This window comes from Xiphophorus couchianus, chromosome 8 (assembly GCF_001444195.1).
Source record: "Xiphophorus couchianus chromosome 8, X_couchianus-1.0, whole genome shotgun sequence".
Classification (NCBI taxonomy): domain Eukaryota; kingdom Metazoa; phylum Chordata; class Actinopteri; order Cyprinodontiformes; family Poeciliidae; genus Xiphophorus; species Xiphophorus couchianus.
In genome coordinates, this window is record NC_040235.1 from 17,716,072 (window position 1) to 17,743,622 (window position 27,551).

The 27,551-nt window shown below is 38.9% G+C and overlaps 1 protein-coding gene across 5 annotated transcripts in view; it reads left to right on the forward strand.

The window, feature by feature from the left end:
- Window positions 1-26,160, forward strand: part of nup214 (nucleoporin 214) — a 29,701-nt gene extending 3,541 nt beyond the window's left edge. Inside the window, exons 7-36 of one of the 5 annotated variants that reach the window (XM_028025314.1) lie at window positions 9-112; window positions 460-566; window positions 696-762; window positions 1,185-1,308; window positions 4,173-4,331; window positions 5,155-5,608; window positions 5,712-5,839; window positions 5,975-6,063; window positions 7,094-7,177; window positions 8,545-8,694; window positions 9,099-9,257; window positions 9,389-9,492; window positions 9,582-9,764; window positions 10,627-10,715; window positions 10,795-10,881; window positions 11,054-11,353; window positions 11,505-11,666; window positions 13,016-13,127; window positions 13,495-13,552; window positions 14,566-14,635; window positions 14,833-14,917; window positions 15,015-15,067; window positions 15,160-16,698; window positions 17,272-17,339; window positions 17,441-17,609; window positions 20,158-20,316; window positions 21,342-21,513; window positions 22,638-22,783; window positions 23,649-23,682; window positions 25,649-26,160. In XM_028025314.1, the coding sequence (XP_027881115.1) occupies window positions 9-112; window positions 460-566; window positions 696-762; window positions 1,185-1,308; window positions 4,173-4,331; window positions 5,155-5,608; window positions 5,712-5,839; window positions 5,975-6,063; window positions 7,094-7,177; window positions 8,545-8,694; window positions 9,099-9,257; window positions 9,389-9,492; window positions 9,582-9,764; window positions 10,627-10,715; window positions 10,795-10,881; window positions 11,054-11,353; window positions 11,505-11,666; window positions 13,016-13,127; window positions 13,495-13,552; window positions 14,566-14,635; window positions 14,833-14,917; window positions 15,015-15,067; window positions 15,160-16,698; window positions 17,272-17,339; window positions 17,441-17,609; window positions 20,158-20,316; window positions 21,342-21,513; window positions 22,638-22,783; window positions 23,649-23,682; window positions 25,649-25,685 (5,252 nt within the window). In that variant the 3' untranslated portion in view covers window positions 25,686-26,160. The remainder of the gene's footprint in view (window positions 1-8; window positions 113-459; window positions 567-695; window positions 763-1,184; window positions 1,309-4,172; window positions 4,332-5,154; window positions 5,609-5,711; window positions 5,840-5,974; window positions 6,064-7,093; window positions 7,178-8,544; window positions 8,695-9,098; window positions 9,258-9,388; window positions 9,493-9,581; window positions 9,765-10,626; window positions 10,716-10,794; window positions 10,882-11,053; window positions 11,354-11,504; window positions 11,667-13,015; window positions 13,128-13,494; window positions 13,553-14,565; window positions 14,636-14,832; window positions 14,918-15,014; window positions 15,068-15,159; window positions 16,699-17,271; window positions 17,340-17,440; window positions 17,610-20,157; window positions 20,317-21,341; window positions 21,514-22,637; window positions 22,784-23,648; window positions 23,683-25,648) is intronic. The other 4 variants (XM_028025316.1, XM_028025315.1, XM_028025317.1 and 1 more) reach the window with 4 other exon arrangements.
- Window positions 26,161-27,551: the final 1,391 nt, after the last annotated feature.

The following is a 27,551-nucleotide window of genomic DNA, read 5'->3' on the forward strand; positions in this document are numbered from 1 at the left end:
TTGTGCAGCTCTGGATGTGCTGTGGCTTAGAACACCTGTGTTTGCAGTGGCATATGTTTATGCAGACGGGTGTCTTGAGACCCCTCCAGAGCTGGTGCTGATCTCCCTCCCTGTAAGTACCACAAAACCTCTGTTGCTCATTCGATTCATTCAATTAAATGAATTTATAGTCTTCAATATGAAACCACCCATGTTAGAAAAAAAAGTGCCAGACTCCATAGCAAAACTTTGAAGAGCAGGTTATTCATATCGAAAATGTCTCGTGTTTCATATAAGTTATTATGAAACTGTTCAAGGATATTGTCTAAATGACAGATGGATGAAAGCCTGTAATATAAACATGATAACTATTAATGTGCATTTAAACAAACCACAAATTGGTGTCAGAACACAGTATATTGTCAGGTGTTTTTGTTTGTTTATCACTGATAATTTGTAGCATGTATTTAAATTCTCCAGAAAAAGGATGAGAAAGTGGAGCCAAAGTATTTGAACTTCGGTGAGAGTGTTTTTGGCAGCTGTACAGAGCGACAGCATCACTACTTCCTCAGTCACATAGAAGACTGGTAAGTGTCAGCATAATTTTTAAGCCTACAATGAAAAAGTGTCGCTTTTTACTTAAATAACTGCCCTTGTAGAATTTCATTGTCATGCTAAATTGATAGTTTTGCTGCGTCATACTGTTGTTTTTAAAGGGATCTTATGTTAGCTGCGTCAGCGGCGTCGATTGAGGTCAGCGTGATTGCAAGACAAGATGACAGGGTATGTAACAAGAACAGAAACAACATAAAGAAATCAAACATGTTAAATCTCTTTTGATTTTAGCTTTAGTAACATACAGCTACAGTTTAATCAGTAATACTTTTATAACAAATTTATGTCAGATCATGATTTCTTGGTTAATGACAAGTTGTCATAACAAAGACATTTTGAATAATGTCAACTTTGCATTAAAAGTGTCATGATTTACCTAATGACACTTTATGACAACAGTCATAAATATTCATGAAGACTTACTCATGTTCATGTCAGGTGTTATGTCATGTTTATGACGATGTCATGACAGTCTTATTCGCAGCCCGTCAAATAAAGTGTTACCGGATTTAGCATAACAGCTATAAGTGATGAGTTGCTAGAACTTACTAATAATGAATTGTACTTTGTTCTGATGTTTGTTGTTGTAGATGTGGGAGGTTTGGCTCCTAGAAGATGCTAGTAGAGCAGAACTTCCAGTGACGGAGACGAATGACGACACCCTGCCTCTTGGCTTAGCTATAGACTACACAAGCCAGCAGGAGATCCAAATCAGTAAGTGCGGTAACCTTTTAGATTACTCCTTATCTAAACTTTAAAATTTATAGAAATTAAATTGCTTATGTAAAGTAATATATTTAAATGAGATTGAATAATTAAAAGAAAAATACAGTTTTCACAGTACAAATCTGAAATCCTTTAGAAACCTAATTTATTTAACAAGGTAAAAAGGACTTTTCAAGAGACTGGGCCTGTTGGAAAATACCTACAAATCCACAGATTTGCAGAGGAAAGTAAAATGTACAATTAAATTCTAAATATAATTTGAACCTGATGATGCTTGAGTTCAGTTGACTTCATGCTAATGTAGTCCATATTAGTATTTCCAGTTTAAACCTAAAAAGAGCATATATTCTGATGTTGTTTATTCCTATAATCACACTTCCTAAAAGTTGTCGTAATGAAGATATGAACTTTTGTTGTTTGATCTTATTTCTTGATTGATTTGAACTGTGTTGAATACGCCTCACCTCCACATCTCTGTGAAGTCAATGTACTGTGGTATTTAGTGGAAAGCAATTAGCATGTGCTAATTAGTACACTAATGCAAACACACATTATTTTCAAACCACTGCTTTATTTATTTTCCTTTTGCTGCTAGTATAGTTACTGTTATACATTTCTGTCATGAATAAAACAGCTGCACATTAATATGACTAAATCATTGGAGGAAAGCATCACTAAGGACAAGGCTGACATTGTTGTTTTTGTTTTCCTATTTTAAGCAGATGAAGCACAATGAAGTTGTATTATTAAACTAAATCAAAACACATTCTAGACTGTTTTGTTTACTGCATTGCAGAATGACTGATGTGTCAAATATGCAGTGTTGGATTGTACAGTCTCTATTGAGTAGGTTGCAATCTGCAGCATGGAAATGCATTTAGGATAATATTTTTCTGGAATTAGATTAAAAAAGTGGATTAGTGTTGATGACAAAGAAGAAACTCCACAGACAGTGGCTTGCATTTCATCTTTGTCTAGAGGCTGAACAAAGCAACAGTAGAGTGGAGAACTTTCTAAACAAGCAGAATCACATCTCACGATGGGTGTTCATCTGCCTTTATCGTCTGGAGGTTGACAGTGTAGGAAAGGCACACAAACAAACAGGAAAAATGTAATCACAGAAACAATGGTGTTTACTAACAGGAAAAAATGGAGAGGTTCTCAGAATCTATTGTTGAGTCTCCCCATTGTCTCGTAGCCTCTCAGATGTGACATGGCCAGATGTCATAATCAAAAAGAAAAGTTTCAAGGTGATAGTTGTGTCTGCCTCCCGCAACGAAGCGACCGTTTGTTTCACAAGTTGATCTGCAAAAGCGCTGCCTGTTACTCTCGTCTGAGAAACTCTGCAAACTATTTCTATTTCATCTCAATTCATCTCTCGTGCAGCAATACATCACCTCTTTGTTTCATCTTCAAAATGTTTTTGCTGAACACACCTCTATTGATCAGATGAAACCGAAATCCATCAGGCTGCTTTGTGCGCACAGCATCCACTGCAGTGCTCCGTTGCAGCGTGTGTAAAGAATAGTGATAAGCTACCGTCTCAGTGCACCGTTTCATCCTCACCGGCCCAGTCTGGCAGACTCGCACGTAGAGTTGCTGCTGCTGTCTAGTCACATCTCTACTCGTTCATGTCAAGAAGAACTTCCTCCCTGTTGAAGAATTGCAATTTGAGCAACATTATGACATGATTGTAGGCTCATCAAAACTTTGATCTAGAGAGAGGCATTAGGTAGGGCAGAGCAAGAAGGGAGGGGGGGAACTGCAGAGTTATCTGGGGAGAACAAATGTACTCATTAAAATGGCTCAGACGAGCTATAGGACCAAAACAAACAACAAAGCCCAGACGATCCTAATGCAGAATACTGATGAGGTCTACTGTGTTTGTTTTTGCTGTTTCCATTTCACCCTTTTGCCTCCCAAATAGCTTAAAATGTTCTTTTGTAATCCAAAACGATTACAATGAATTCTTTCAACAATGGTTAAAGTCTTTAGTCTATGTAGAATGCAAAATGCAAGATGGGTTTGAATATCCAAATGTAACTATGTGGAAAAGTATGAAAAAGAGCAGTAAATGTTGTGATCTCCTGAGTTTTACACTCTTTCCTGATATGTCTGTAAGCATTAATATACATTTTGACAGAAACATATTAATATGGGTTACGAATCCTGAATTTTGATCCTTTGATGTTGATTTAGGCTTCATTTTTGACATTTGGGCTGCAGCCAGCACCATGCAAGATTTTTGTAAGTGTAGAGAAGTGGGTGTGAGGAGCAGAAAAGGTTTGAAGGTTTGGCAAGAAGATGGATACAGTAGGCTGTGTTTTACACAATCAAGCATCTTAAGTTTTTTTCTTTTTAAGCATGGCTGTTGAGCGCCTTTTTAAGCTAAACACTGGGCGGAAGGAGCCAAGGTCGTGAGATGAGTGTGCTGCTAACATATGAGCAAATGTTCTCATGAATTTTACACTTAAGGTGACAAAGAGCAGTTTGTCTTCATTGCGCACAGCAAGAATAACAGCTTTCCCTTTCGCTTGTAAATGTGATTAGTGTAAAGCACAAATAATTTCTCTTGTGAATTCATATTAACGTCCAGCTTTGATTAGATCTTTAATTTATTGACGCTACAGAGTGTTCCCTTGCCAAAGAGCTGTAAAGATTCCCCCTGACTCCTTGATTAGTGAAATGATACTAAATACAGTAGAGTTGATGAGACGGAGTGGACTCTCTACATCTGAGACCGAAAGTGTTGCTTAAGAAACGTTTCATTATTTTTGTTATATTAAAACATTTTTTTTGTGGTTATACGTTTTGTAGAATAAACGTTAATATCATTCTCTATCTTCCCAAAGCTGACGAGAAGACTTTGCCTCCAGCTCCCACAATGCTAATGCTGTCCACAGAGGGAGTACTCTGCCCATTCGCTCTTCTCAACCTGAATCCTGGGGTTAAGCAGCTAGTCTCCCCATTTACTGCCCTCACCTTGGAAGGAGAGAGGCAGCCAAAGCCAGGTAAGACTTTTTGGAAACTGAACCGATTTGTGTTTAGATTCATTATTTCTCCCATCTCTCATGATAAGATTATCTCTCTCTCTCTCTTTTTTTATTCCCCAATTGACCATATGATGTTTGAAATAGGTGTTACTGAAACATTTTTCAAGCTGTTCTTTTAAGTTGTTTCAATGATGACGACCTTTAATCAAATCAAAATAATTGATCTCGTATAGACAGATGTTTACTGGAGCCTTAACACATTTTTTTTACAGTAGGCATAGTAAACATTGCTTTAAATTGTCACTCTTCACATTCTCTTGAATTAGTTTCTTTCCATTAAGGGTTTTAGTTCTTCCACAGATTTCAACATTAACAATCATAGATTTAAACATTATTATATAAGCACTACATAAATAAACTGAATTGAACTGAAAATTTTGGAAAGGTTTTTGCAATAAAATTAGTTAAACTATGACCTGCAGCAACATATAGCTACACTGTTTGGATTGCTTAATTGATTGATTAATTGATGGCCTCAGCCTGTTGTTCAGTCCATGAATGATGTCTGTATTGGGGCCAATAATATTGTTGGATTCATTTGATCACATCTCTAAACTCCACGGATTTTGTCATATCTTCTATTAAATGCATCCAATTGTATTTAACATAAATTTTTTTTTTGTTAAACAGAAATTGTACAACTGTAAATGAAAGTTTGTGTCTCGGGTCAATTATTATCAAATTGAATCTAAAAGTTCTCATTTACATATGGCTATAATTCAGCTTGTGATGAGATGCACTATAAGTGTTTTTTTGTTGTTCTTTGTTTTTCTATGCACAGTTTCCTTGGCAGCCCAACCAGCCAAAACCACTGCCTCGGCTGGATCTGCTCCAGCAGCGTTCCCAAACATTGCTCTTGCATCCGTCTCTTCTGCTTCGTCTGCTCCTGCTTCGTCTGCTCCTGCTGCATCTTCCTTGGCTGTCCCGTTCAATTTTGTTCCTGCAGCTCCAGTGTCATCCTCTTCATCAGAATTTACTTTTTCAGTTCCAACCACTCATGCCACCACCACCCTCCCTCCTGCTTTCTCCCTTGGGGGATCTGGACCTTTTAGCTCAGTATCCTCGAGCTTCTCTTTTGCTTCCAAACCTCCTTCTGAAACTCCCTCTGCTGCTTCAGCATTTTCGTTCAGCACCCCTTCCATGAAACCCGCAGCTCCAGCTCCAGCTCCAGTGTCAACCCCTCAGAGCCTTCCTGCTGCCTCCCTTCCTTCTGTCAAATTAAATCTAAATGACAGGTACTCAACTCTTTTTTTGTTTTACTACTCCTTTTACCGAAGCTTTCTTTTTACATTTCGGCATGAATATGGAGATGCAAAAGTTAGTCTTTTCTTTCTTTAGATTTACATCAGGGGAGACCCCAGCACCAGCTTTCTCCTTTAACTCCACACTTCCCAAGGCTGCTGCTTCCTCTTCCAGTACAGCTAGCACCCTTTCACTCCCAGCCACGAAGCCTCCAGTTGTATTGAGTAAGGAGATGTTTGCAAACATGACTTTTTTGTTTTGATTTTTTTTTTTAAAGAAAAAATTTAAAAAAACTTAAATTTAAACTACAATATTCCTAGCATGGGTTGTTGTTTTTAATCTATTAATTGTTTTGTCAGCCCCAGTGCGTCCAGTTCAGACAGGCACACCTCCCTCAGCTGTCCAGAAACCGGCTCCTACTACACAAGGGCGTACCCAACCTCCGCAGGTACTTGTTTTTGTTGTAAAGCTCAGGCTTTATAGAGCTTGACTTTTTGCTTTGCCCAAAATTATGTCATGTCTCTTTGACTGAATATTTAATAAAAATAAAGAAATCTACAAAATGTAGAGACCTCTTTTGCAAGATTTGAACAACCTAAAGTATTTTGTCACTGTTGAAGCATATTAACAGTCCTTCAGAACCATTATATTTGCTCAAGTTTAGAAGGGATCAGTTGTTTTGTAAGTGATATGGTCTGCAAAAGCACCAGAGCCCGTACTCTCGAAGATTCTCTCAGAATTATACTTTCTGCCGACGAGTCCTGGCTTAAGAGTGATTCAGTCGGCTGCTGAGAGTGACTCAGAAATTCCTCTCAGTGAGGAGGTGTAGTTGACCCCCGTTGTTAGGCGTGACACCGTCTTCTAGTTAACTGCCAGCCTTTCATATAGTCTGTTTTTGCCGTCGTTACCTATTTGCCATGTTGTAAAAGCAGAAGCAAGTTTGGCAGTTTCTTTTTTTACCTTGTTGCTGTAGAATTGCTGGCTAATTTTATTACCATTTGGTGTCCAGTTTATTTTCCCACTTTGTACAGCTCAGTATAAACATACACAACAATTCTGTGTTTGGGGGTTTTAAACCAGATATCGGAGCACCTGTGCAAAAACACTAATATGCTTAGATACAGATGTTTTGCAAAAAACATTCTATTAAAGTACACAACTGGTTTGAAATTGCATCTTTTCAAAGGAATAAAGGACAAAGCTGAGTAGTAACAGTGTATAATCCCTCTTATCAATCTAGATGTGATCAGTGAAGCGATTTTTAGTAAAGATTAATTAATCAGCAAACAGAAAATTCAGTTGTTACAAAACCTTGATTTTAGTGGTTGCCACCAGCGACAAAATAATGTCACAAAGGCAAGAAAAGTGAAGCTATAATGGGTTTTGTCAAATTGTTTCTTTTTTTACTTAAACTGCAGTGTTTTCTAAAGCTTTGGAGAGGCTTTAAATAATCATTTCTTGATATTATCATTATTCAGGCAACAGTTAGTATGAAGACTCTGGAGAAGCAGCTGCAGCAGAAGAAAGAATCTGATCCCATTATGACTGGTATTTTGGAGGAGGTAAGATGCATCCTCCTGCTAATGCTGACATGTTCGAGGGTTCACTTTTTTATTGGTGACATTGTTGATGCCCAAACAATTGAAGCTACTATTCAAACCTGGTCTGATTTCTTTTCTTTTTTTTTCAATTATTATTATTATTGGCTGGAACATTATGTTGAGCTAATCTCTTACTTGAAAAATAACAGTGGGTTACCTCTCACTTTTTAATAATGACTAGACTAAGTAGATTCCTCTTGTAATTGCCTGTTATTATTTCAGTGAACAATCACCAGATGCTGATAAAGCTTTCAAAAATGTGACCCATGCAGAATTATGAGTGGCCTTCCACTCAAAACACTGATTATTATGTTAACTACTGTATGTTAGACAGAAAACATTGCGAGCCTCATATTAAATCCCCAATTGTAATTATTTCAAAATAAAATACACAATAATGTGCGAAGAGACAAAAGGCACAGTCTGAATTATTTCAGCTGTGGATTATTGGAGCATTTTAGAAGTGAACAAGAACCATAATATGAGCAGTTTTTGCAATTAAAATGAAACAAAAATAATTTTAAAAACTGCTGTTTTTGAACTAATGGAGAAATGTCTCAAATTTGAGTTTGCTAACTTTTTTCAGGTACAGCCCCAGTCAAAAATTGGGATCATCTACTGTAGTTGACCGACCTTACCATGTCAATGTTTCAACTCTTATTGTGATACGGACAATGCTTTGATGCAAAGTCCATGACATGAAATGAACAAGGACAGATGGACTCTATCAGTTCTGTTAAAATCAGTGGTCAAATATCCAGCAATGATTATGTCAGAAGCTTCTTGAGGTCTATAGCAAGTGGGTGTTTTTTTTTTTTTTTTTTGCTCACTGCTAAACATCATTTCAGCAAACATTAGTGGGGGGTGAATATGCATATTTAGGGCTATGTGTGTAATTTTTAAATTGTGTGAATAGAAAAAAAAATGCAATAAATTCCAACTTCTGCACCCTCTTTTAAAGTTTGTTGAAGCTGTTTGTTGCATTTTTAAAAATTAAAATAAAAGTAACATTTATGACAAAGATGAGAGTAGGAAACATTCTATTGAGATTATAAATCACTGTGAACAGTTACAAAATGTGAGTTAAAATCAAATAAGAAAGTTGGTAATAAACTTAAAATGTTTTTTCTTTCATTTTAGTGCTTAAAGTCTTTTAGGTTAGTCAGTTATCAGCTTGTAAAGGAGTCTATGCTCAAACGTTTTTGGAAAATCTGTAAATGTTTCATAACATCGCTGTATTTTATAAATACATGTTCTAGATCTATAATATAATTGGTAAAACTGCTCTAATACACAGTAGAAATGAAATGTTTTTGGCTTGTCATCAGATTGCACACTTCCAGAAGGAGTTAGACGACCTGAAATCGCGCAGCACGAAAGCTGACTTTAAGGTTGGTACTAACGACGGGATGAAGGATCTGAGAAAAGAATCTGAAGACCTTCACATCTTCACCCTGGAAATAAAAGAAACCACTGAGGTAACACTGTGTTTAATAAAAATTATTGCTCAAAAACAACTTGAGTCGATCTAAAGCCACAAGATCTAGCACAAATGTATTACTCGCACAAAAAATGATAGTGGTTATAGTTATTTTTAAAGTTTCCTTTTGAAGAAAATATTTTAAGTGAATGTTTTGTTTTGCATTTTTTAACATTAAAAGAATTTAGTAAAACATTGTATGTACTATTCATCAAAGCATACTGTAACGCTTATTATTAATTGCAAAATCAGATGCTGCCTGCACTCTGGCAGCTCCACAGCAACTAAAAGATCCCTTTTTGTGTTCCATTTTCGTAACCTTAATTTGCAAAAAGACTAAGTGAAGACCAAGAAAAATAATTGAAGTTGACATCAATCATTTTCTTTCTTCTGATTTCAAAGTCTCTCCATGGGGACATTGGGACGCTGAAGACCACTTTAATTGAAGGCTTTGCTGGGGCAGAGGAAGCCAAAACGCAGAGCGAGTTGAGCAAAGACAAAAATTACAGACAGCTGCTGTACAAAAAGTCTCTAGATCCACGCAGCGAAGAACAGCTCAAGGTGAGATGTGCAGTAAAATATTAACTAATGCCACAGTTGTAGTATTACTAAGTATTTATGAGTCATGTAAAAAAAATTACCTGCCTGTTCCCCTCCAAAAAAATGTGGTGGATTTGTTTTTTCTAACTCAGGAAATTCGCAGACTTTACCAGTATGTCACATCTGCTGTGGAAGACGTTAATGACGTCTTAGACGTGGAATGGGAAAAACACCTGGAGAAGAAGAAGAAGCAGAAGTGAGTCTAAAGCCTAACAGATGATCCCACCAGCATTTTAAAATCTCTGAATACTTAGAATATTGTGTTTGCTTATTGTTTCTTTACAGACACATGGTTGTTCCTGGACGGGAGGGTCTGTTCACTACACTGTCCAACAACATCTATATCATCAACCAGCAAAAGAACCGACTGGACCAGCTGGTTCAGGAGCTCACATCACTGCGCCTTTACAGTAAAAATGCTGCTCCTTCCATTAGCCAGAACATTGCAACTGGACCTACAGCTGCTGGGTAAATAAAAGGATTGGGCAGAGAATTACGCTTGTATTTAGGATGTATAATCTGCAACATTTTATTGGTTCCATAGTTACATTTTTACAACTATTATAAAAAATTTGAATACTTTCCAAATCCATACGAGTATCAAAAAAAAAGATAATTAAGAATATAAAATGCTTTTATTTCCAGACTGCAATCACTATCAGGTTTTCCTAAAATATTACATTTTCTTTAAAATTGGCTCTTAACTTTAATGGTTTAGCTATTTTGGAAGTCCATATACTTATCAAGTTGTATGGACAGACTTTACTATTTTAATAAACAAAATTGTTTGAAATCAACTTAGAACAAAAAGTCATTGCTTCAATTGTGCACTTTTTATGTGGTTTCTAAATTTCAGATGAAACTTCTCTGACTCCAAGTCAGAGGACATTCTCAAATTTGGACCCCAAAATATATTACTTTTCTACAAAGATTTCAGCTTCCATACAGTTAAGAACAGCAATGCTTATTACTCCAGCAGATTTAAATGTAAAAATGTAATTCAACCAAGAAATTTGTTTCTGATAGAAAATGAAAACAATTTTTCTTTAAAGATAAGAAAAACCCTTTAAGAGTTTCAATTTTTGTTATGAAGAAGTGAGATATCCAAAAACCTTTAGCACTCAGCATTCAATTAACAAAATGTCAATGTTCACAAACTTGACTTTATTACTGTTGTAAAGTTGTTTTTAAAGGCAGATTTTAAAAAAAGGACGTGTGTGTGTTAGCAGGGTGGCATTTAGTCCACCCTGCTACCAGAGACATTGTGGTGCTTTCGGTCTTCGACTAAAAGTAATTCTAGCTAAATTATGTTTTTTCTCTGTTTTCGTAGTTTTGAAAATGAGCTTGAGAGTTTAAAGGATGCATTCCTGAAAGCCAGGCTGGATGTTACTCCACCTAAAGTCAAAGCCAGATCTTCAGGTATTTCCCAGTTTTTTTTTATATAAAGTCATGAACAATATTTGAATTTTTTAAAACACTGGCATTATGTTTTTATCAGCAGTCAAGATATCACCAATTAAACAGTCCCAACTTCGCAATTTCCTCTCAAAGGGACAGATGCCTCCTGTACGCTCAACTGCACCAGGTACTTTCATTTTAGATAGTTGCATGCAATTTAAAAATCTTTGCTTTCATTTATGTTAAAGTCTGAACAAACACCCAGATCTGTATAAGAATGAATAACTTTCAAACAGAGTGAAAAAAGTTACTGCAAAGTAATTGTTTGGGTTTTTTTTACTTTTTATTCCCCATTGTAGCCAACTTGTCTCGGTCAGCGTTCCTTTCCCCAAAATACTATGAGGACCTGGATGATGCAAGCTCAACGTCCTCTCTGTCCCAGTCCTTGGAGCCTCACCCGTCTCACTTGGACCAGGAAGAGGAAGAACTACAACCACTACAGCCCCCAGCTGTGACAGCGTTATCCACCCCCCGCCACCCCACTGTTGTAAGGACCCCGTCTATCCAACCAGGCTTTGGAGGCATTCAGTCCACCCCGCTACCAAAGATTCACTCAGCACCATCTTTGGGTTTTGGACTGAGCCCTATTCCCAGTCCTGGTAATTATATACTGCCTGCTTATTATCGAGTTCAAATTGCTAAAATAATAAACTGGATTTTTTTAGAGTTTTCCATCTTTCATATTAAATAAAGCTGTCACTTTTAACAGTAAAATTACTTACCATCATATGTGCTGCTTTTATGTTTTAGTTCCAACTAATAAAATCAATCTCAGTGGGGCTGACAGCACTGCTCTTGCCACAAAGACGGTAAAACATGGCGCTCCTCCAACAGAGAGAACTGTCCCCATGTCTGCCCAGCAGGCTGCAGCCAATGCAGCCATGCGCAGACAAATGGCCAATCAGAAACCAGGTAGGTGGAACTTCTTAAATTGATGTCTTACCATCTTTAATCCAACGCATTTTTTCTAATGAGATCAACGATTCTTTGCAGTACTCCTTATTAGATTTAATTTCGTTTTGCATTTAAATTTATTTAGCTTCACTCTAAAATAATAGGTCTTTGGGATTTCTTTCTCTCTAAATGGAACAACTCTTCCTGTGTTTTAAGTTTTTGCTTTCTCCTCTTGGACACACTGCTTGCACATCTCAGGGAAAGGAAAATTAATAGCCAATAGGCAGGTAGATGCGATATAGACATCAATAATTTTGTGGTTGTACTCCATAGCATCTCTTTCACTTAAATACTGGCTACCTGGCTGCAGTGTATCAAATTTTTTTATATTTTGCTTAGTTTGTATCAGGTTTTTGGATGATACTCAAGTCCTAAATCATGACTTGGGTATCATCTTGGGTATTTGTTTTTAAATTACATGTTTGAAGAATATAGTTTTTTATGATGTGAGTTATTGAGCATGCATCCAGTATATTTTAGTACAGCAATATTGACCACTTAAAACAAATACAAGTACTTAAAACAATACTAGAGTTTGAGGAATGTCTTGTTTGACCGTGGTGTAAATATCGAGCTCCATTTAATCTCTTAAATACCTTTGTGTTGACGTCATTACAATAGTTTAATGAAAATGACATCATTTGAAAAATACTATAATTAAATTATAGTATTTAGTCAGCTTAATTATAATGGTTATATAATTCCCGTAGAACATGCTCATATACTTTTTTGAGTTTCTTGAAGAAAAGGCTGCAATTCAGTGTGCAACCATTTTGACAAGGGCCAGAACAGCTTTATTGGTAATTAATGTTGTTTGAGTGACTCATATTTTAAATAATCCATTTAGTCTGTTTTTCAGTATCTGCCAGCATTATTAGTCTTATCTGTTTTGAGGGTGGACATTTCAGGCCTAAGAGATGATCAGGAAGTGTTTTAAAGCAGCAGAAACACCATTAATGTAGGAGCTATTAAGATACAAGCTGAAAATTTTACTTAGATTTGTTTGAATTCTATTCAAAATTAATCCTTATTTACTCTGAACATTGAATATGTTCCAGTAGATCTATAAAATATGTAATAAATAGGAAATCTGTTCTACTTCATGTTGCAATGCCTTTTTTAAATCACTAGAGGGAGACAATGGCTTGAAGACAAAACACTCTAAATTGAACCACTTTGAGCTCCAGACAATAACATCTGACAATGTTATTCCTCCAACAACTTAATTCATCATAGAAACATTTTTGATACTTTAAACACCTTATAGACACTCATCCTGTACAATACTGATGTTTTATGTCTTCCAGCTCCTGTTAGCAGTTCCTTGACAGAGTCCACCTTAAAGACTGTTCCTCAGGTGGTCAATGTTCAGGAGCTCAAAGAAAAAGGGCTGCCTGTTCAGGTTTCTTCCATCATCAGGTAGACACTACTAATAATTTAGACCACATTTACTTCTGGTGTCAGCTTCATGAATTTAAACAAGATAATTATTGGCAATCTAAATCAAGAAAATTGTAAAATCTTGGATTTATGTTAAACAATTATCACTTTAAGTGGACTGATGGCATTAATGGCAACGTTTACAGCATTGCATAGCAACTGATATTACAGTTTTCAGTTTTTTATGACTTTAAAAATGACTGATATTTTATTTTTGTTGTGACTTTGACGAAACAAAAATATGGAGAATGACTGTTTTGTTATTTAAATGATTATTTCACTTAAAATAACCCAGTAACATATTTTGTTTTATACCAACTCTCCCTCTTCTGTTTTTCTTTCCCAGCTCTTCGGTGCCGGATCTCACAAATCAGGCTTTTGCCAACCAAGTCAAGCGAGTGAGTGTGAGCAACTTTTTTTTTCACCCACATGACACCTGTTTTTTTTTTTTTTTTTTTTTTTTTTTTTCCCTAATAAAATATCTCATAATAGTCACTCAACAAAATGTTTAAATGTAACTACCTTTCTGAAACATAAAGTAGTTGGCTTGAAAATACTATAGCAATACCCAAACTCATAGCCAAAAATAAGTAACTTCTGTATATATATATTTTTTTAGAGTTTTCAGGAGTGTTACTTTAGTGAAAAGATATTTCTTGTTTAATATATCTGAATATGTGTCCTTGTACCTCTATACTGCATTAGATGTGCAAAAATCCTCTGATTGCTCACAGTTTTTCAACTGGGGACAATTTTAACTGCATAGGTGAGAAATGTCTCGGGTTTCTCTCGTATTGAGGCTAAAAATTGCTGTTGGTTGACACAGTGGACCCTCCCACAAAAGCTGTTCTCGTACATTTCCAAAATAACCAAAACAAGAACGGCTCAAGCACATACAGTACAGACCAAAAGTTTGGACACACCTTTTAATTCAATGAGTGTCCTTTATTTTCGTGACTATTGACATTGTAGATTCACACTGAAGGCATCAAAACTATGAATAACACATGTGGAAATATGCACTAAACAAAAAAGTGTAAAACAACTGAAAATACCCCTTATATTCTAGTTTCTTCAAAGTAGCAACCTTTTGCTGTGATTACTGCTTTGCACACACTGCATTTTCTTGATGAGCTTCAAGAGGTCGTCACCTGAAATGGTTTTCACTTCATAGTTGTGCCCTGTCAGGTTAATAAGTGGGATTTCTTGCCTTATAAATAGTCATGAAAATAAGGAAAACCCATTGAATTAGAAAGGTGTGTCCAAACTTTTGGTCTGTACTGTACATACTATTTTTATTCCCCTCCATCTGCCTTAAGATGAAATTTAGTGAATACTATGTAAAAGTAGAAGTGTTCAAAGTTGCCTTTATTTGTTAATTCCATGTTTTCATTATAAATTCATTGTATCTCGGCAGACTACCACCCCAGGGATTCAGAAGATTTCAAATGAAAGTACATACGGTCTACAGCCGGGCTTTGTTTTTGGTAAGTATCGATTAGTTATTCTGTTTGAGGATGTACAGCACAGCTTGAAAGTTTAATCTCATTACCTGTCGAAAATGATCATATCAGTCCAAGCATTTAATCGTTATACGTATGTCCGCTCCTTCTCGTGATCTTTTTGGCTTTTTGTTATCTGACTTTGGTAGCTTTTTACTAACTTGATTAACTTTTTCCTGAAGGTCCGTCGTCCAAAACAGATGTTTCTGATGTTCCTAATAGTTCTGTGGAGCCAAACATCAGCAAACCATTTTCCTTCACACCAGGGTAAGTTGACTTCAGTCATGGAAAAAAAAGCAGCCTGAGATTATCTATTACTGTCTTTGTTGAACAGGTTTACATCACAACTTTGTTGCTTTTGCAGGTCAGCAGGGTTCCCCTTCCCTTCTGTTTCACAAGGAGCTGGAATGACACAGGGTAAAGCCCTTTCAGTGACTTGGTATCAATAGTGTTAAATAATCGTTCGATATATCCACATAGTTTCAGTTGTTTCTCCTTTTATTTCCCAGCAGTTAAAGATGTCAGTAAATTCTCCTTTGGTGGAAATGGCAAGATGGTATTTGGTCAGACTGCAGAAGAGCCGTTCTCTCTAACCCCAAAGTCTGTGGCCTCTAGTATTGGCACTGGAACTCCCACGCTGCCCTTAAGCACATCAGGTGAAGCAGCCAAACACAGCTCCCTCTCCACAGCCTTCAGGACGGAGCCACAACCACCGAAGACCTCTGGAGGAGAAACTCTCGGCTGTTTTTCTGGACTACGCGTTGGCCCAGGAGAAGAAATCAAGGATACTGTAACAAAGCCAGCTGCTGCATTTACCTTTGGGGAACCTGGACTTGGCAGTGGCAAGGGAGTACAATCATTCAGCTTTGCGTCAGGTTTCCAAAAGCCAGCAGAAGATTCTGGAACTACAGATTTGTCTAAAGGCGCTTCATCAAGCAGTTTGTTCAAGCCTCCTGAAACAAACTCCAAGACAACTTTCTCTCTTCCCCCGTCTAACGCCACACCTTCAACCTTGCCTACGTCTTTTAGTAGCCTTCTTGCAGGTTCTTCAGAGGAGCCAAAAGCTCCCCCACAGCTCTCAGAACCTACACCACCCCCTGAAAAAGAGCCAAGCACCACTGAACCAGCTGGGGAAAACGCCAGTCAGTCTGTGGCCCCAGAACCTGCAGTGGATTCCTCATCTACTGCAACAACCACACCTGCACTTCCTGCGCTGACAACTGCCACTATCCAAGACCTTCCTTCTGCCAATGTTGCACCAGCTGAAGTAACTCCTCCAGCACCATCCGTTGTGCCTTTCTCAACAAAAGCCACCCCAGACCTCTCGTTCACTTCTTCTGTTTCCACTTCTGCTGTTCCCACCATGGCGCCTGTCTCTCAGGGAGCCCCGCCAGCATTCCAGGTTCCCATTTCCGAAAAACCAGGTTCCATTTTTACACAGCCTACTCCTGCGCCAGCTGCTACTCCTGTCCCTGCTTCTGCTCCTGTTCCAGCTCCTGCGACGACAGACAGCAGCTCTATTGGGGCCACACCAGTTATCAACACAGCTGCTCCTGTAGCCACAACTACCACCCCTACAACCGTTACCCCTGCACCAACCACCACTGCCAACACTGTTTTTGGGCAACAAGTTGTACCTCCGGCTTCCTCTGCCCCCTCAGCAACAGGATTTGGCTCGACTGGGTTTAGTGCTTCAACTGGGGCAGGTTTTAACAAATCCGTGTTTGGGCAGAGTGGCTTCGGCCAACCTGCTGGCAGCGCCGGATCATCTAGCGGTTTTTCTTTTACCCAGTCGGTATTTGGACCAAGCTCTAGCAGTGCAACAACTGGGGGAACGAGTCTTTTTGGGGCTTCAACTGCTGGCGGTGCAAGTTCGTTCTCCTTCGGCAGTGGAAGCACCAACACGGCCAGCAGCACTGGGTCAGGGATGTTCGGACAAAGCACAACTCCTGCGTTTGGTCAGAGCTCTGGGTTTGGGCAGCCATCAGGCTTTGGCAGTAACACCACCACGTCCTCATCTTCAGGATTCAGTTTTGGTCAACCCTCAGGTGAGTCTGAGCAGTAACCAATGTATTTAAATACTATATTGTTTGTCACCACAGTTTGTATATAACTCTAATAACTATGTCCTAGAACACATTCAATGATCTTTCCATTTATAACTCACTGGGTTTTAATTTTAGAACAGTTACCCAGAAACCATCTTGTTATTCAGAACCATAAAAAAAAAGTTCTCAGAGCTACATGGCTAAAAGCAGTAATATGACACTCTTGTGTCTTCTGTTGTTGAAGTTAACATCATCTGACATCTTATGAATAAAGATATGTGCCCAAGAGCGATAAGCAGCTGGATGATGTGTGATAAATGTCAACTTATTTGACCAGCCTGCTCATTTGGTGAGAATTGATGGTATTAAATGGCAGAATCTTACAAGTGGATGCTTTTTTTTAATATTATTGTTATTAATAGCCAATCTTATTGTGTTGCACACAGTTCTCTTCTCAAATATTCTCATTCTATGATGTTTGTTTTCAAGTATCTGCCAGAATTTAGAAAACCTTTTATACCTGTCTTTTACAAACTCATTCATTATATTAATTAAATAATGTTTTTGTCTCAGGATTTGGTTCCTCTGCTGCCAACCCCGTATTTGGCCAACAGTCTGCAACTGGAAGTGTATTTGGACAAGTATGATTCACTAACTAGAGCTAATTTTAATTTTTTTTTTTTGAAAAGTAGAACATATAAAAAAAATTGCAATCTTCCTGCTTTGTTTATCCCATCTGCAGTCTTCATCAGGAAACAGTTTGTTTGGTTCAACTTCAGCCAATGCAGCAGGTTCATCTTCTGGAGGATTCTTCAGCGGCCTCGGGGGCAAACCGAGTGAGGATGCCGCCAACAAGAACCCATTCGGCGCCGCTGGTTCAACTGGAGGGTTTGGGCAGCCCGCTCAGTCTGGTATGTTGGTTATTTTTTCTTTAAAAAAAAAAAAAATAAGAGTACGCATTCACTATAAATGTAAACAAAAAACATTTAATTAGTAGCTTATTTAATATTTATATATATTTACTTTTAAATGTCTGTACATTGAGAACAAAGTGGATCCAAAGCAAATTATCTTTCCATCCATCCATCCATCTTCTTCCGCTTATCCGAGGTCGGGTCGCGGGGGTAGCAGCTTCAGAAGGGAGGCCCAGACTTCCCTCTCCCCGGCCACTTCTTCCAGCTCTTCCGGGGGAATCCCGAGGCGTTCCCAGGCCAGCCGAGAGACATAGTCCCTCCAGCGTGTCCTGGGTCTTCCCCGGGGCCTCCTCCCGGTGGGACGTGCCCGGAACACCTCACCAGGGAGGCGTCCAGGAGGCATCCTGACCAGATGCCCAAGCCACCTCAACTGGCTCCTCTCGATGTGAAGGAGCAGCGGCTCTACTCTGAGTCCCTCCCGGATGACTGAGCTTCTCACCCTATCTCTAAGGGAGAGCCCAGCCACCCTACGGAGAAAACCCATTTCGGCCGCTTGTATCCGCGATCTCGTTCTTTCGGTCATGACCCAAAGCTCATGACCATAGATGAGGGTGGGAACGTAGATCGACCGGTAAATCGAGAGCCTCGCTTTTTGGCTCAGCTCTCTCTTCACCACGACGGACCGGTACAGCGCCCGCTTGACAGCAGACGCTGCGCCAATCCGCCTGTCGATCTCCCGCTCCCTTCTTCCCCCATTCGTGAACAAGATCCCGAGATACTTAAACTCCTCCACTTGGGGCAGGACACCCCCCCTGACCCGGAGAAGGCACTCTACCCTTTTCCGGCTCAAGACCATGGCCTCGGATTTGGAGGCACTGATCCCCATCCCGGCCGCTTCACACTCGGCTGCGAACCGATCCAGCGAGAGCTGCAGATCACGATCTGATGAAGCCAAAAGGACCACATCGTCTGCGAAAAGCAGAGATGAGATCCTGAGGCCACCAAATCAGATCCCCTCAACACCTTGGCTGCGCCTAGAAATTCTGTCCATGAAAGTGATGAACAGAATCGGTGACAAAGGGCAGCCCTGGCGGAGTCCAACTCTCACCGGAAACGAGCCCGACTTACTGCCGGCAATGCGGACCAGACTCTGACACCGGTCATACAGGGACCTGACAGCCCGTATCAAAGGGCCCGGTACCCCATACTCCCGGAGAACCCCCCACAGGGCTCCCCGAGGGACACGGTCGAACGCCTTCTCCAAGTCCACAAAACACATGTAGACTGGTTGGGCGAACTCCCATGCACCCTCCAGGACCCTGCTGAGGGTGTAGAGCTGGTCCAGTGTTCCACGACCAGGACGAAAACCACACTGCTCTTCCTGAATCCGAGGTTCGACTATCCGACGGACCCTCCTCTCCAGGACCCCTGAATAGACCTTGCCAGGGAGGCTTAAGAGTGTGACCCCTCTATAATTGGAGCACACCCTCCGGTCCCCCTTTTTGAACAGGGGGACCACCACCCCAGTCTGCCAATCCAGGGGAACTGCCCCCGATGTCCATGCGATATTGCAGAGTCGCGTCAACCAACACAACCCTACAACATCCAGAGCCTTAAGGAACTCCGGGCGGATCTCATCCACCCCCGGGGCCTTGCCACCGCGGAGCTTTTTAACCACCTCGGCGACCTCGCCCCCAGAGATTGGAGAGCCCAACCCAGAGTCCCCAGGCTCCGCTTCCTCAGTGGAAGGCATGTTGGTGGGATTGAGGAGGTCTTCGAAGTACTCTGCCCACCGGCCCACAACGTCCCGAGTAGAGGTCAGCAGCACACCATCCCCACTATAAACAGTGTTGGTGCTGCACCGCTTCCCCCCCCTGAGACGCCGGATGGTGGACCAGAATCGCCTCGAAGCCGTGCGGAAGTCTTTCTCCATGGCCTCTCCAAACTCCTCCCACACCCGAGTTTTTGCCTCAGCAACCGCCCGCAAATTATCTTTGTGTGCGCAAATTTAGACAAACTGGTTCTGATTCTGATTGAACTAATCTTGTATTAAACCTGTCACGAAAACACATTTTGCTGTCGAGGAGTTACTGCAATGTATGATAATATTGTCGTTCTGAGACTATTTTCAACTAATGTATTGCTAATGGCATAATAATGCAAGTTTGCCCTCTCAAAGACTAATAAACCTTCATTTTGTTCAGAACACTCCAAACTGCAACTGGAAGATATTTTAAATATAAAACACAAGCAAATACTATAAATGAATTGGAAATAAATCACACACATAACCAAAGCAATAAATACAATGAATTATTAGAATAGAATAGAATTCAACTTTATTGTCATTGCACTGTCACAAGTACAAGCAACGAGATGTAGGTTATGTCTCTGTATTAGTAATTCCACTTCAGAAAATATTTATCTTCAGAATGGAAATCATTGAGCTCGTTTTAATTTATCGTGCAATAAAGTGATTGCATGATAGGCAGGCTTGCGGCAGGCTTACTTGTGACCTAGCTTTGTTTTCCCATTTCCTCGCTAGGTTCCAACAATCTCTTTGGGAATAGTGGTGCAAAGGCCTTTGGGTTCGGCCAGACCTCCTCTGCCTTTGGAGACCAGAAACCCAGTGGGACTTTCAGCACTGGTGGAGGGAGTGTCGCTTCACAGGGGTTTGGCTCTTTTTCATCACCAACAAAACCTGGTAGGTTGTAATAAAACGCTAATCATACCACAACATCAGAGATCTTATACAGTCTTGAAAAGTCTAGGAACTGTGGAAATTTACTTTACCATTTTTCAGGTCTGCATAGGTATGGAAATAGAAAATTAGGTGTGGGAAAAAAAGGTTTGGTTCTCCATATTGTTAAATTGACATGATTCATCTTTGCTTTACAACATCACAAGTTGATTTTAACAAATTTTCTATTCATATTTTGCTTCTGCACGTACTGAAAACATAATTCAAAAATGATAAAAAAGCATTTTTTTTTCTTTTTTTAAACTAATTTCTCTAAACTTTTAGATGAGGTTGAATTAGACCTGCGGTTCTTAAACTGTCTAATCTGCTGGACAGAGCAGTAACAGCATTTTTATTTTATCAAAAGAGATCTGACTTGGGAATGAGTTCTTTTTTTATTACCATAAAATCGAATATAATCTTATTCGAAACCAGTATCTGGGATATAAAATTTAAACTGAGTTTCATCCTAACATAATTTTTGTCATTTTTCTTCTAATTAGCTGTTGCTGGGATCCCAGCTATCAGCTCCACTGGGATACTGGTATAGCTCAGCACATTAATGTCCTACCTCTGGCCTTTGTAAGGGGAATGTAATCTTGTTACATTAGCTCAATCAATTATTTACTGGGGCATGTTGCTGGCCTGGCTGTAATTTCAGCACTGCGCTTCTCCCCTGCTGCTCAGAAGCATCGAATTAGGTGTGAATTATTTGTCCTGTCTGTAAGTTATCACAGTGCTCTGTTTTAAATTGGTAAAAAAATACTACAAATAAATGACACAGCACTCATAAGTTTAATTTGTTTTAGATGCATTCAAGAAAAATACTTTCAAATTTTTTTGTGTGTAAATTGAAACCTTTTTACCAATAAAGAGTTTGTCTTACACTACTTTTTTAAATTTAATCAATGTCCAAGTGTAGCGTTTTTGTTTTCTATTTTTCCTGCTGTGCACAGTTGCTAAGCTTACTTGCGTTTTCCTTCATGCAGGGGGCTTTGGCAGTCCTCCAGTGTTTGGGAGTCCCCCGTCTTTTGGTGGTTCCCCAGCTTTTGGTAATACAGCATCATTTGGCACAAGCCCCTCCTTCAGCAATGCATTGAATCCCTCAACTGGTAAAGTGTTTGGAGAGGGAACGGCTGCTGCAAACATGGGAGGATTTGGGTAAGAATTTTGATTAGCATCTAAGTTCGTCTCCATACCAGGAGGAAAAAAAAAAGACAAAATATTTTACATAAATTGTATTATCAATTGCACGACAGACTTTTGCTGAGAGTAGCTATTTGATGCGTTGGATCCAATCCTTGGTTTTGGGTCATTTTATTGCTGCGGTTTCAAACAGTTTGAAAACGTCGGTATGAACAGACTGTTTGTGCTGAGCTGAAAGAGCAACGGCAGCAGAATTCAGCCTGCAGCCCAAGCCAGCATTTTTGAAAATCTGAACATCTTTGTGTGCTCAGTTCAAACACACAAACCATACACGCAAATCTTCACATTATAGCGGTACAATAAACGAAGAAAGAAAATACAGTGGTCTAGAAAAGCACTTACCTGGTCAAATCTCATGTATCTTCAAATTCAAAGTAATCACCTGACCCATTAAGACTTCAGTTGGCAGAAATTGAAAATATTCCGTTTTTACTGCATATTATACTCTGAAATGTGTGGGTTGACTTTGTATTTAGCCTTGCTGGATCAGTGATTTGTCAAATTACCTTTTGCTTTTCGATTTCTATTCTTACAGAAAATACAATTAAAATTTAACAGGAAATGGAATATATAATTTTGTCACCTGTCTTAACTTTTCAAATCTAATGATGCTGTCAGCGTTGAGCTCTTGTGTTGTCCTTCCTGATTGTGTGTTTTGATAGTGGTTGGGTTGGTTGGCTCTGGGCCTAAAACTATGGATCTCTGCGCAGGAGTAGATTATTCCCCTCAGATAATCCCACTTTGGGGTCATGCTGCCTGCAGATTAAACAGGCCTGCTCTCTCTACTACTTCCACTGGGATGCTTATACTCTGTTTTCCCTCTCAGGAATCGGTGGGTTTGGTTTCTGTAGGAGAGATTAAAGACGAACAGATCGTGTCCTCTCATTTCAAAATTCTCGCACGTTATTCTACTTCTTCCGCCTTTCAGACATGTTTCCTTGGAATTTTACAAGCAAGGATGGGAATTATGGTTTTCTGCTTGTCTACATAAATTACTGATTCAAATGGTGGCTTATATGTGCTAGTGCCAATTCGTTTCAACCTTGATGTATTGCTATAACACTATCTTTGTGTTTCAGGTTCTCTTCTGCTCCCAGTGCCCCTTCGTTTGGTGCTCTGGCCAGTCAGACTCCTCCTTCGTTCGGGACCTTGGTCCAGCAGGGCTCCACATTTGGAAGTCAGCCCAGCAGCTTCTCAGGCTTTGGACAGCAGCCACAGACTGGAGGTGAGGCATTTATTTCACTTGACTTTGTTTTTTGGGTTTTTTTTGTTCTTGTTGTAGTTGTTTCCTCTCACCATTTTTAAATTCCAGGAACAAATGTTACAGTTTTAGTTGTTTAACAGTATATATATATATATTTTTTTCCTTTATTTAATCAGGTAAACCCCGTTGAGATCTAGATCTCATTTTCAAGAGGGACCTGAGCAAAAATTTGCAATACATAGCAACCTGGTTACAAGATAAAAACAAACAGTGTCTCAGGTGTTTTGTTAATTATCTTAAATTTTACAGTCATTCATTTATAGTGTTGTATTAATTGCTTTTAAAATAAATGTGTATTTTTCAAAGCGAAATAAAGAATCAGAATAATTAGCCCATTTTTTTTCCACTGCTAACCAAAAATGATGCAGGATTGCTACACAGTCTGAAAAAAGCATGGACTTAGATTTTAAGTATTTTCCAGGTCAGAAGAAAATGGAGCTTTTAGAACATTTCTGTTTCCAGACATTATAACTTATTCTGCTGTCTAAAAGTCACATTTATCCATCCCTCTAGGCAATCTGTCTATCATCAGTTCATTCATCCATCATTCTGGCAGTCTCTCAATCTATCTGTCTTCCATGCATTTAAATACAATCTGTCCATTTTTCCATCAATTTGTCTGTACGTCCATCTATTCATCCATTCATCCAAATATCCATCCATCAATCTGCCCGTCTGTCCTTTCATCCCCCCATCACCCATCCGCCTGTCCATTTATCAGTCCAACTATCCGTTACGCTCTCCCATCTGCAGACAACTCACACCCATGATTGAGTTTATCTGCATGTTGCTATAACTCTAAATCTCTCTCCTCTTTATTTCCTAGGATTCCCAGTAAACACGTTCGGGTCTGCAAGCCAGTAAGTGTGGTCAATGTGTTTGAAGTGACATTTTCTGTGAGCGCCGACGAGCGAACAGAGCCACATATCTGTGTGTTTGCTGTGCGTTGCGCCTGTGGGGTTTTGAAGCTCACATCCTTTCTTCCACAACACTGCTCTCGGTTAAACCTTTCTGATTTACTACCTCCTGATCCAGCCTAATTTGGTTCCTTCCCCCACCTCATCCCTTCTCTTCCCTCCATTTATCCGAATTTAGAAGTGGTCTCTGTTATTTGATTGAACTTCTAGAGAACGTTTTCTGTTTGACCACTGAATATGAATGAAGCCAAATTAATAAAACATTGGCTCATATTAAAGATGTTAGAGTGCTGGGCATATTAAATGTGTATTGAAGTCTGTGGAGGCTTGGCTCATCAGTTCTGCTGCCTTTAGTCATTAGTTTTCCTGTTTTTATGCTAGTGCATCTCCTACCTTTCTAGTTCTCTTTTCTTCATTTCTGCTGCCTTATGTTGCCGTGTGTCACATGACAACCAGTGTAGCCCCGGGGTCTCTTCCAGCGAATGCACACTAAAGTGCACAGAACTGTGTAGACTCGTCCTAGCTTATTGGACACATTCACATTCTGATATTCTGATTTTATAATTACTCTATTTTTTTTTTATGTATTTTTTTGTGTATGTGTTCTGAGAAGTGCAGAAAAACGCAGACTTAAGCCGACTATCTTAACTGAGAATTGAGAAAAACTATTTAGACTGAATGTAGCTAATATTAATTGGCTGTTCTCAATGGGATCTTGATTTACTACGTCACTGTTTTCTGTTTAACCAAAATAGCTCTTGTAACACTGGAAGTAACATTTTGGTAGTTTATGAGATAAGAAACCACTCTTTTAGATTTATGTATTCAGTTTATTAGGGGAGGACTGGACATCTTACAGCTTCTGGTTCACATCCAGCTCTTTAGAGGTCCCTAACCGGTCAGTTGGTGGTCAGTCAGAAAATTGAAATTCATCAAGCATGAAGTGTTAATTCTGCACAGTAATTTTGATTTGCTGCTTTTCTTAACAAAAAAATAAAAATAAAATCTTAAAGGTGACTACTGTAAACCTCTGAGCAGCCACATCAGCACCCTCTTGTGTTTTCCCATAATAAAAAACAGATTAACAACTTTTTTTTTTAAGTTAGTCAAGTAGTCAGTTCGAGCCATAAGCTTGTGCATTTATTAATATAGCAAACTTCATAGCAAAGGACTGTTTTAATGCAAAGTTTTGTGTTTGTTGTTTCCAGTTTTCATGAATACAGACTTTGCATGCCGTTGGATATTCAGCCTTTTTGCTAAAGTCTCAGCGCAGTAGCTACTGATACTGATGCTAAAGGTCACAGAGTTTTGGAATATAATATAATAATTTACTACCTGTTGGTCAAATTTCCTAATACCTTCCAGTCCCTTCCTCATTTTTGTACTGACGTAAAAAGCTCAAGTGGTTCTAATCAACTAATAGCACTTTATTTATTACTAGGCTAAACACACAGAGATGTAGAAGAATTTGTTGCTTTATTCTTGCTTAACAATTGTTTTTCTAGCCTATGATCATTTGCAGTAAGATAATATAAAGTTCTACTTATCAATATGACATGTCATTTTATTGTCATATGATGACTACGGTCTGAAAATTAGTTACCCACCCAGATTACAGGAGTTGGATGTTTTTATTGATTTAAAAAACAATATTTTCAGTTTGTAGATTATAGACAATAGGTTATGGTTGAGTTATGAAATTAAACATTAATATATCAATGCATCAATTCTGCTGAAAGAATAGAAGTTTCTCTTATCGTGCGCTGTTTAATGCAATAACATTAATAACTGTAATAACAAAAATATTACAAAAAATAAAAAGTTGCAACAGTTTCTTTGTATTTATTACTATTGTCTGTTCAGACTTTTTAAATTCTTTATAATAATTTTTCTTGTATTGCCTTTTTAGGTCAAGTTCCCAAACTTTTTCTAGCTGGCGAAGCTAGTGTTCATGATATCTTCAAGAGAAACTGACCAATACTCAGTTCTGTCTGCAATCAAGCTTTTGGAACCACACAATGTGGGGAAAAAGGGAAACTTAACTTTGTTAAAGGAGCAAAAGAAGTGAAGCAAATCAAGCATTTCCTCAGATTACAATAAAATCTCTAACTTATAGAGTACCGTTGTTTATTTACATGTTCTACATTTCAGCACAATACATACTTTGTGAGCTCAGTTTGTCCTTTACCTGCAACCGTTTGTACGAGCAGAAGAAGAAATGACATACTTAATGTTTGTCAGAGAATAATTCTTCTAATCAAAATATTGTGGCAAGTTTTAAGATATTTTGTACTCAAAAATAAAAATGCAGCGGTACAAAAGCATTCAGGTGAATATGTCAAATTTTAGTCACAATGTTGATGTATTTTAAGAGTCAGCCCACAACACTTTGTGAAACCATTGATGGGTCTGTTTAAATTAGAAAAAAATTAGAAATGCATGTTTGTTTTGTTTTTTAAATTAAAATAAGAAACAAGGGTGTCTGTGTTTGTGAAAAAAATCTCTGTATTTTTTTTTTTACATGGAAATAAAAATTCTTTTTCTGAATTTGATTTTTTTTTTTTTTTACATTACAGATGCAATTTTTGCTGATATTTAAAGCTCGATTCTGGTAAATTAATAGGATTTTTATAGATGTGCTTTTGTGTTTAAGTTTTAAACTTTTGTAGACTGAAAGCTTTAATATGTAGGAACCCTTCATTTACATTCTACCACAAACAAAAGTATTATTCTGACACTGCAGATCTAGCAGTGTTAAATCTAGGATTTCTCATTCAGGAAGAAACTAATTTAAGGTTTTTCAAAGCACTGTACATGTGCCCAATTCTGGATTTGTGTTGTAGCATTACAATATTCTAACACGAACAGGGATTGATAATTGCAGGTGCCTCCAAATATTATGAGAAAGAGTACTAAGATAACCCAATAGCGCACTATGCTTTAATGTATTGCCACAGCAGCAAGCTCTGGGCCTCCTTCACATTGTTTGGTAATTAATGCTAAATCCTTGTTTATATGCAGCTCATTCCTCCATCTTCACCAAGGAGCACATCCACTCGTATACAGAGCTACACTCTGCTGTGACACCACTCTGTGGGGTTCGTGTGGTCTGTGGCATTGTGGCATGTAGCCTCTGGCAGCAGAGTTGTATGACTTGTGGATCGTGTCAGTGTCACTTCATTAGCCCTTATCTTCTGTCTTTGGCCAGAACATGTGGCAGAGCTCCTAAGTAGCTCTGAAAGAGGCCTGAGAAATGTCAGGGTCGCAGTATGTGACCTCTAACAGAGACCCGCTAAAATTGTAAAGTCCACATTGGAGTTTCAGTGGACCTTGAGCCCGGTGTTAGCGTTGTTAACTGAAACGGAGCAGGTTTCTTCAGCATCAGGTTACCCAAACAGTGATGTTTGTTCCGCAGTAGTTATTTATTCCACATTCTGGTTAAGGAATTACAGCCGGACACGTTGACAGATTACAGCGCCATACAGGCAGTTGCACAGCCCCAAACTCTGTAATGCTTTCAGCTAAAGCGGATGAGCTTATGAGATTCCCAGCGCCCACGCCACAACAGGTCCCCCATGACGGCGGTAAAAACAGAGTCCCTTTTGCTGTACTGCGCCTTACCTCGCATCTGACAGAAGTATGCAAATGTAATTGTACCCCGTCTCTGTCTCTTTGTTCCCTGTGATTACAAAGTGCTCAGGAGGTTGGCAGCTGTCTTCACGGAATCCAGATAAAAATAGATTTGTCCAAACCAAACAAGCTCCCCAAGCTGCACCCTGGTTCTGTCCCACCTCCACTGTGAAATGATTAGC